Source organism: Monopterus albus, unplaced genomic scaffold, assembly GCF_001952655.1.
Source record: "Monopterus albus unplaced genomic scaffold, M_albus_1.0 scaffold2.1, whole genome shotgun sequence".
Taxonomy (NCBI): domain Eukaryota; kingdom Metazoa; phylum Chordata; class Actinopteri; order Synbranchiformes; family Synbranchidae; genus Monopterus; species Monopterus albus.
In genome coordinates this window covers 3,397,506-3,407,780 of record NW_018127882.1, presented here as the reverse complement: position 1 = coordinate 3,407,780, position 10,275 = coordinate 3,397,506, and the positions used below count along the sequence as shown (strand labels likewise).

The 10,275-nt window shown below is 39.3% G+C and overlaps 1 protein-coding gene across 2 annotated transcripts in view; it reads right to left on the bottom strand.

Annotated features, from left to right (window-relative positions):
* Window positions 1-1,369: 1,369 nt before the first annotated feature.
* Window positions 1,370-10,275, bottom strand: part of LOC109956950 (multidrug resistance-associated protein 5) — a 26,833-nt gene continuing 17,927 nt past the window's right edge. For both annotated transcript variants that reach the window (XM_020594472.1, XM_020594465.1), the window contains exons 19-29: window positions 9,734-9,863; window positions 9,224-9,377; window positions 6,816-6,944; window positions 6,466-6,652; window positions 4,842-4,931; window positions 4,198-4,390; window positions 3,799-3,958; window positions 3,167-3,245; window positions 2,951-3,064; window positions 2,216-2,380; window positions 1,370-1,604 (exon numbers count right to left, since the gene is read on the bottom strand). In XM_020594472.1, the coding sequence (XP_020450128.1) occupies window positions 1,497-1,604; window positions 2,216-2,380; window positions 2,951-3,064; window positions 3,167-3,245; window positions 3,799-3,958; window positions 4,198-4,390; window positions 4,842-4,931; window positions 6,466-6,652; window positions 6,816-6,944; window positions 9,224-9,377; window positions 9,734-9,863 (1,509 nt within the window). In that variant the 3' untranslated portion in view covers window positions 1,370-1,496. The remainder of the gene's footprint in view (window positions 1,605-2,215; window positions 2,381-2,950; window positions 3,065-3,166; window positions 3,246-3,798; window positions 3,959-4,197; window positions 4,391-4,841; window positions 4,932-6,465; window positions 6,653-6,815; window positions 6,945-9,223; window positions 9,378-9,733; window positions 9,864-10,275) is intronic.

Sequence of the window (10,275 nt, the reverse complement as noted above, 5' to 3'; positions counted from 1 at the left end):
AATAGAATTAGAGATAATCTTTTGTATTCCACATTTTTAAATTAATTTTTTAATTAGAATTTGGTGCCCATAATGCATATAATGCCCACAATGCAACATGACAGCTGATAATTTGTTTGAACATTTGGGTATGCTTATGATAGTAGCGGCTAAGGAGAGGGCTACAAAGATTTAGTAAGCAAACATTTTTCAAAACTCACAAACACTCAAGTGAACAACAGTTGAGACAGTCCATTGGGCTTTATACAGCTCCGTCTGAAGCCACAAGACTTTGTGCACAACTCTTTCCACATATGCAGTAGGAATGCCAAAGAACTGTACACAGGGCTTGATGTGAAAAATCAAGATGGTTCCTCTTAAACATGCAAATGCCCTAGACAACTGGAGATAAGCACATACAAAAATACCTTTATTGAAAAAAGAACCTTTATAATAAAAAAATCAAACATTTACAGAAAAATATATTGCAATTTCTCAATCTCAAGTGCACAAAGGCAATCTTGAAAATGCATCAATAAAAAGATATTGCACTCCTAGTGACTGTTCAGTACATAGTTGATTATAAGGCAGATATTCAGCTTTGTGAAAACACAGCATTTAAAAGACACATCCTGGTGTTCAGTCTCAGGTTTGTTGTATACAACATATTGTACCTTGGTTTAAAACATGCATTTTATTAATATAGCATACTTTGCTCAGCACCTGTGCAAAACCACTACCAACGGTATAAAATGTGCAGATTTTAACTCCAGCATTTGGATGTAAAAGATATATTATCTAATTTCAAAACACAATGCTCACATGCATTATATTCCATTGTATGACCTAGAAATGTCAACAGCTCTAGGCAAATTTTATATGTATGTCTTTAATAACTTACCGAAATTACTGCATTATAACCTTCAACTAAATGCATCAAACATAAAAAAAACAGTGACATCTTATAGCAATTTTGAGCCAGTACCTCATATGAACAATTAATATAGTGTACTGAATTATGGATACTAACTACTAAGATCTTTCAGTTAATCATATCAATAATGCTATGACATATAAATATTAATTGTTAATCTGCTGTTCCTGCGCTGTGAGGTTTACAGAAATAACTATTTGGAAATCAGAAATCTTATTGATTAGCTGACCTCCAGAGGAAAAAAGTGCCACATGTCCTTTCAATGTTCCCACATGAAATATAAAGTGCTATTGTCATAGTCACTGCTTTGTGTCACTTGTAGTTGCATTATTTGGCCTCTGTGAAACTTGTGTGACACAGCTGCAAAGAAGAGCCCGTTACGTCTTTCTTTGCATAGTGACGTTTCATTCAGAATGTGGTCACTGGGTCTTTGGTGTGGAAATAAAACAGACATTGTTACATGAAGCAGCAATTGCAAAAACCTCTGTATTTCTTAACACATTGCTTTCACACAATGGACGGACTGGATCTTCTTATTTGTGTGTGTGTGCAATTCAGGCCTTCTGCTAAATATTCAGTGATGTCACAGCTCACGTCCAAAGTTCAGCGAGGTTTCTGATGCTTTTACCATGGCTCTGAATCTTGAGTTTTCATCTGCCAGCAAGGCAGCGGGACTGTCAAACTCCAAAATCTATGAGTATGAAAAAGATAAAATTAAATCATTATCAGCATATAAAATCATAGGTTCTACTTATCTGCTCCAAGATGTTGCGCAGAAAGAAAAAAAAAAAAATCATCCAACCCATAATGCAATCCAAGTTATTTCAGCATATGGAAATAATTTTAACATCTGAAATCTGTTGTTGTCAGTCAGCCTTGTTATGCTGTGTCTGTGATTACTGCTAATTGATTCAATGCACTGAGGCCAGAGGGGATGGTTACATGGTTACACGGTCACAGTGGCAACAAATTATGGGTATATTCACACAACGAATCTAGTCTATCCTGATCCATCTTTCATTCACTCCTCTATACACTCACTGATTAATCTTTGGATCAGTGCTCCCCAAACTTTATCTGCTGAGCCCTCCCTTTTCTGGGTAAAAATTTGTTTGAGCTTCCCCTCCCACCCCACCACCATACACATCAGTAATACTCAGCCAAAATGTGCATTGTCCTATGCAGTCTGTCACCCTAAGGGGACAATTCACACAGCAAATCAGGGGTGTTTCAGCATGTGAGCGAATTTCAACTAAGGGGCCGAATCGTGAAATTGTGCAGCCATGTTACACTTATACACACCTGGCCATTATCCATGACCATGATCCTGCTGCAGTTCATCACTGTGTTGAGACGATGTGCGATGATGAGTGTGGTGCAACTGTCAAACGCATGGGAAATGGTTTCTTGTATCATACGATCTGTCTCAGTGTCGATGGCTGCTGTTGCCTCATCCAGTATAAGAATCTATTTAAAAAAGCAAATGTTACAATGAAATAATGACGAGGAGATAACATTTTCCAAACAAAGAAATGACGTTGGTGCCTGTGCTTGCTGTATAAAATGTAACATTTCAGAGTATTAACACAAAAATCGAAAATTTGGAAGGACCATACATAGACATGCTACTTTCTTATTTATTCACAAGTAAAATCAGAATGAAACGTTCTGGCTTATGCATCCATCAGGGATCAAAACTAATTAACAAGAGTTCTTGGGCTGTCAGCACCAGTGCATATTTGATGGGTTAGAGGTGCTTTGTCACTTAACACAAAGACATCACACTATACTATATACTTTATGCTGGCCATGCCTGGTTTATACTTTAATAATTTATTAGATGCCGCTCAAAAACATGCCACCAGGTGCCAGTGTTATCCCATACAGTGATATGCACACTGACTGAGTGAAATGAAGAGGTCTGTTTTCCCATTTTTAATCTGAAGAGAATCTCATACTTAAGTTGCTACAGTCATCATCACTGCCAAACCACGTTGTACATGTAATTGTGAACTTGCAATATTATATGACCAACACCTTGCTGTTCCTCAGCAGGGCCCTGGCCACACAGATTAGCTGTCGCTCTCCCACTGAGAAGTTCTCTCCATTCTCCGTCACCTCGGAGTGGAGGGAGTGAGGTAGCTGGCTGACCTGAGGAGGGTCAAAGGTGTATATATAGCGGACAAACTGTCAGGGGTTGTTCCAGTCAAGTAATGCACATTTTGGCAAAAATCAGTGCTTCATGTCATTTACCATCTGTTTAATATGTGTCTTCTCAAGAGCCTCCCATATCTCAGAGTCAGAGTATTGATCCCATGGGTCTAAATTGGTCCTGTAGCAAAAAACAAAGAAAAAACCCTGTGATATTCATTACCTGGATTAACCACTGGGACAATGTCACGTTCAGACAAGCTGTTTAGGGCAGATACTGCACTACTAACCCTCAGCAGGCCAAAATCAATTGTCACCTGAGTTAACTGGCATCCATAAAGCAACCAACTGCAGGTTTTTGTTAAAGCAAAGCTGACATTTTTAAATGAGTCAAGCCTGCCAATCACAGCAAATAAACACCTTCTCAGAGAGATATTTTTAGGCAAATGGTGGAAGTTAGGCAACACAGATGTTCTTGAACACAGGTTACAGAAGGAGTATTCCTGTTTGCAAGAGGGAGTGGCCAATTGTGTGTAAAAGAAGTGTTACACACATGCAAACATTTACAAAACAAACAGCACATCTACACCACAATGTTGCATTAGTCAGAACTGCATTAATTGCGGTGGTTTTGTTTTTTTTTAATTCTCTTCTCTACTTTTTGGTCAAGATATGTATATTGTTAAGTATTTTATCCAGAACAATACATTAGTTTGTAATGAAAGTAAGATTACCGGATGGTGCCAATGAAGAGCACGGGCTCTTGAGGAATGATGGCTAGCCTGCTCCGCAGCTCATCCAGACCAATCTGTGTAATGTTGACTCCATCAATGATAATAGAGCCTCCTGTCAGCTCCACCAGTCTGAACAGCGCTACACCCAGGGAGGACTTTCCTGCAAACACATACAGAGAAACTGCCATGTGGATATTTTCTATTTTAATATTTTATTATTACTATTATCAGTTTTTTTTATCCCATTTTATTTTAATGCACACTGGGGGCCACTGAACTGGAGTCAAATTCCTTGTATATACAAAGATTCTAATTCTGAAATGTGTGAACAAGCTGAAACAAAGATGTAAACATAGGCTGAAAATGCCATTGGCTAGAGAACAGAAGGGTCACTCGTACCTGAACCTGTGCGACCCACAATGCCGATGGTCTCTTCAGGCAGGATGGTGAAGGACAGGTTTTTAAGCACCAGTGGCAGATCATCACGATAACGCATCTCCACATTCTGGAAGGTGATCTTTCCCTGCTGAGGCCAGGAGGGGGCGGGAGCGGCCGCCTCAGGACTGTGTCTGGGTGCTTCACTCTGTAGACACTGAGATAGGGAACAGTGGTAGAATATGATGTTAATCTCTAAATCTATGTGGAGGTGCAAGGCCCCCAAACTGATTTGTAGAGATTTTCTCTCTATGAGCTTTTCTTTGCACTTGAGACAGAAAAGAAAAAAACTGAAGTGATATGGTATCTTTGTCGTTTGATGACTGTTGTGTGAAACAAGCTCTATCATGTGCTCTGGAGTGTGTCAGGAAGTCACACTGGGTTTCTATCTGCTTCCTGCTGTTTTCATTTCACATGTGCACAGTAAAAACACATACACATGTCTGGACAAGCCAAGTGGTCTGACTTCAAGTGCTCTGTTACACTGAACTGGTCTGCATCTGATGGTGTGATTCTAGACAGTGTCTGAGTCAGTCTATAGTTTGTGATCTTGTACAGTGTGTCCGTGCACCACATGACCCACATGCTGTGCTAATCAGTGCTCTTACCTTTATATAATGACTGATCCTCTCAACTGATGTAAACCGAGCTTCAGTCTCTGCGAGCAGTCTCACCGTAAACTGAAGCAAGCCAGTCAGCTGCAGGTGAAAGACAAGCAGGGAGAGGTGGAAGGTTACTCTGACAGCACTTGGTATTTCGCTGCTCCCCTTTGACGAATGAGCAGTAAAACATCAACGAATGCAGGCTAATAAACGTATTTGCTGACATGGCTCTTTCACAATCCAGCTAATCAATTTCAATTCTCTGCCATGGTTGCCATGACTGTCGATTATAACGTGCACTAAAGCACAGAGCCTTAAAAAAAAATAGATAAAACCAAACACTGGTCAGTTTAATAATAAGGAACCAAACATTCTTCATAGGCAGATTCTGAAAACAGCCTTGCAAGTATGCAGTAACTTGATGTTCCATAAAAAAGACGAGGGCTGTCTGTTGAATCTGTGTATAACATGGTGGCTCTGATCCTGAACAACAGCCACTGTTGAATGCTAAACCTATGCTAAACTACTAAAGGCTAATAGTTTAGCAGCTAAATGTCCAATTACTGTAACAGTAGCACAAGTAGAGAAGAGACGTAAAATCATAAAACATCATAACTTATAGTGAAAAATAGAACACTTTACAATAAGGGTACAAATTAAATACTAAAGTAATGTTTGACTAATGCATGACTCATGATGATTTAATGTATGATTACTGCGAGTTGTGTTCCTGTTACTCGCAACTCACAAATGATCAAGCGCTGTGGCTTTCTGTGAGCAGTTCAGACTTAATATATCATCAATTAACTCACATTTACTTCATACATTTAATTGATGTGCCTCCGAATTAGATGCATTCTAGTTGGATAAGGTGTTACTGCAAAATATAGCTGAAACAACCGCACTGAGCTACTGGTCATACCACAGCAAGTAAGTTATATGAAATCAATTACAAATCATGTATGTAATGTTAATCGAAAGATGCTTTTTATGTTTAATATTGGTGAAAGTGTTGTTAAAACGCATACAGTAGAAATAAGTGAGTCTACATCTTAGTGTTGAGCTGTGTGATCTATGCTGCTGTGTGGTAACACCTTGTTACCAGAATGACAGAATGGACAGAGCATCATGTTCTGTACATAAGGATGTTTACATACTTTAATAGTAAGATTATAAGTAGGGAGTGTTCTTGTTTTACTCCTTGCCTGCACAGGCTTTTTGCTTGCTTGAATTAATTATTTCCATAACAATCCCTAATAAATTCAGCTTGAATTTATATGAGGTGTCGTTTCCTCTGGCCAAGGTTCCATAGTCTTACTTTAAATTTTAAATGTCTAGGGACAGTTTAAGTAATTGCAGGCAGTTTTTAGCTCAATTTTACTGTATATACAAACAGTTGACCAGCAAACAAGCAACTCCTTTAAATAACTACAAAATATTTCAACAGAAGTAAATCCTGAAACACTTCAAGAGCACTTTTATGGTAGCTATAGACAGAGAGGGGGCGTTGCCGCATTTCTTTAGCCTGCCTAGAGCTTAGTCAAGAACCACCTCCTTTTGAACCTTACAAATATTACAGCTGCCAACGTCTTCATATATTCTGCATTATTACACGTGTTTGTTTACAAACCTGCACTACGTACGCTATGGCCAGGCCTGCATAAGAGGGAGGTATCTGATTGTGCATGAAGACAATGAGAAGTGCTACAGCAGTGGTCAGGAAGATGCTGATGAGGTCCAGGCGGACAGCCAGCCAACGCACTGCACAACTGAAGAGGTATTTGGAGGCCTGGTTGGTGTCCAGTAAGTCCTGATATCTGATTAAAAAAAAAGAGAAATACACCCAGTTACTCTCTACTCCCAAGGTTGCTGAGCGCTTGTTATATTTACTAAACAGAGTAAACTGTAAATCTATGAGCAGAGGTAACATGAGATTAAAGTTTAATGGTCTCCATCTCTCACAGAAACCATTCTGCTCACCTTTGGAGGAAGTCGTGCCCTCTTCCATATGCGTGGATGGTGGAGAGTCCCTGAAGACTGCTGGTGATGTGAGAGGTGAATGGTGATTGGCTGATGTTCTCTAGGCGCTTCAGCTCACGAATCAGAACCCTGAAAATAGACAAAGATAATCTTTTACATTTAACTTCTGATCATTGACTAATTACTTCTTTTCTGTAAAACATTTGATTGCAGACTAAATGCAGATGTTTATAACATGTTAGTACTAGGTGAAGTTGCAGCTGTTTCATTTGTGTCTATACACCTTAAACTTCACTCAGTGATTTACCAGAAAGTTTAATTTGTTTTTCCACATATATTCAGAATTTAATCGGTGATTATACTGTCTTAAAAACCCATTCTTATTTACAGGGAGATACAAATTAACTCAAGAAATGCATTACAACTGAAGTTTGGTTTTTCTCTCATCTTAAACTGCTGTAAAAATCCTAATCAGGTCTGTTTCCAGCCCTGCAGCACTGGAAAGACTCCATTCAGGTTTGCCTCATTTGAATAAAAATGGTAGGGTACTGTGTGCAAACAGGCATGTGAGGAATAAAACTCTCAAATAAATTACAGTCAACTGGAAAACATCACGAAGAATTTTCTACTCCACCATTGTGCCACAGTAGGTACACAAGAGACAGGATTTTGAAATCATGTATGAAATGCGAAGTGCAAACTGTTGTGAAGGTGATGCAGTTTTGAAGAATCAGCACATGCATGTCCCACTTATTCTGCAGCATTGAATTACTTGTTAATGCTGAAATGGGAAATGCATCAGATCTAATGATGCAGTTTTGTCACAGACAGGTAATGATGACACAGTGGATGGAGAGACTTTGTCCTTGATGCAGCGCCACTAATCGTTTATCTTTAATGCATGTGCAATATTATGAGCAACGCCACAGTAACGCCAGGCACTTCCCAGCCAGAGAGAGAGACACTAGGCTCTCTGTCCATAAGGTAGTGTGAGCGAGGCTTACTGTCAAAGGCGGGGTGTCTACTTTTAGACCCCAAATAGAATGTATGGTACATGTGAAAAACAAGTCTCCCATGAATCATTTGGCTTTCTCATAAAAGCTGAGAAGAGAGAGGGAAAGAACATGGCACTTCCTTGCTCTGAGGCTGCAATCCAGACAAACATGTTTATGCCCTGGGCACTTTCATTTCAGAATTCAATAAAGCCTGCTTTATAAGTGGGTAATTTCAATGGGAGATCGAGGTTGAAGCAACATCCATACATATTCTGAGATGTTGTGACTTAAGATACAACGTTTCATTTTTTAAGGGTGATCTCTACCTTCTGGTAACATCTGTCATGGTTTAAGTGATCTCAGTATTCATCCAAGTTTATCATTAATTCCACTCTGTCTTGTTTTTGTACACTGTATTCTACACAAGAACCCTAAGAACACATGTTCTTCTTCATCTATCAGAGACAGGAAATAAGAAAATGCTAAGGTTATTTCCCAAGATACCAGCAGACGGTTGTTTCCCTCAGTGAATTCACATTTACTGCACAAAATTTTAAACTGATCACCCAGAGTGCTCCTGCAACATCTGCCCGGAACAGAAGCTGTGAAAAATTAAACCAGTGACCACTAACATTGTATCTACTTTAAGATGGGGATTATATCTTCTGCACCTCTTTTGCTGTTACCTTTGTTACACTAACAATGGCGAACTAAAATGTAATGTAGCCCCTCTAATTCTACAAGAGACATGAAAGCGCACTGACACTATATACGTAGAAAGTCTTTTTTAATTAATAGTCTATATGTATGCAATGCTGCAAGATTTCTCTTTTCCTCTTATATTTAAAACTTGCATTTACAAAATGTACCCAGTATTAAAGACAGGATTAACTACTAGCTGTAACAAGAACTGAAGATTACACCCTAAGAATTTTGATACATTTGATATAGTTTATACTGAAACAACTTTTTTATTAATGTACATTTTGTACACAATTAAAATTTTGTACATAATTAATGCACATAAGCATTGCTTGCTGCAACAAATGTCCAAACAATTATAATCCTTGTGGCTCATTATTTGAGTTTTTTCAGCTGCAAATTGACAATATGATTCACTGTGATTACTCTCATCTGCCCTTGTTACAGCAGCAACAGGCTGACAAAGTTAGCAACTAGAAAGTCAAGGAAACTGTAACTCCAGGAGCTAAAAAGACAAATATTTTCTTGGCAGTAGGTGGAGAACTAAACAGAAATACAAGACAAGTGAATGACAGATATATTTGTGAGGTGGCCAGAAGCACAGTTCCAAGTCAGTGCCAATCATGCTCCTGTTTGCTGGATGTTTAAATTGGCAGCTTGCGATTACAATAACTTACAATAAGCTAGAAACAAAAGTGATGAGAGTCCAACCTGGAGACACGGTTGACAATGCAGAAGAAGACACCCAGAGGCAAGATGGCGATCAGGAACCAAGGAAATACGATGCCCACCATTCCCAAGCAAAACAGGACCAGGGTCAGGCTCTGCAGCAGCAGTTCAGCTTGCATGGTCAGATGAACATCAACTGTGTAAAGGATCGTATAATCAGTCACACTGCATGGTGTTGGATCCATCTAGTTCTGTATGGAATGGAAACTTTCTCTATTTTCTCCACAACACTACCTAACTTGTCATTTTTTGTGTTTATTTCACAAAAGAGTGAAAGAGAAGGAGAATCTACAAAAATATTATGCTTTCAAACAGCAACCCACAAATCAAAAGACACAAGTGAAGTGGACAACAGAGAGCCCATCACTAGGGAAAACACTCCATGTCAAATCACACAGTGCCTTGGCACTACACCTTGTCAACCAGGGTGACTTCACAGACTGAGAGCTCTCTTGGGGGAAAGGTTCACAGTCAAGACAAATCATGCCTCACCCTCATCCATGTCCCTCGAGAAGCGGGTCAGGATACGACCCAGAGGTGTTGTATCAAAGAACTGCATGGGGCTGAGGAGGAGTCGGTGGAACAGCTTGTCGTGGAGCGCTGATGCAGCCTTCACTGTGCACTGTCAACACAAACAACAGCCGTGCTTGAACATGAGACCTGACACATGTAAACAAACAACTCAGAAACATATGGAAATGATCACGGCTTGGATAAACAGACACTTGGAAGGAAATTGTCTGTCGATGTACTAAGCTTGAAACACAAAAACACAATGGATAAATATAGTGGCACTCACATGTTACCTGCTGAGTTACAAATGCTACTTCACCATATCCAAAGCATGTGCACAGCAGTGGGGCGTTATTTTTCCCCCTTTCAAGCAGGGCAAGCTGTCAAATCTTTATTTATAATGAGTTTCTGGGAGGCTGACATAAAGGTCATGACCTAATGCACAAGAGACATTTCACCAATTGGACAGAGATTATATGTGGCAGCAGAGAACAAATTAATTCTATTAATGGAATATTCAA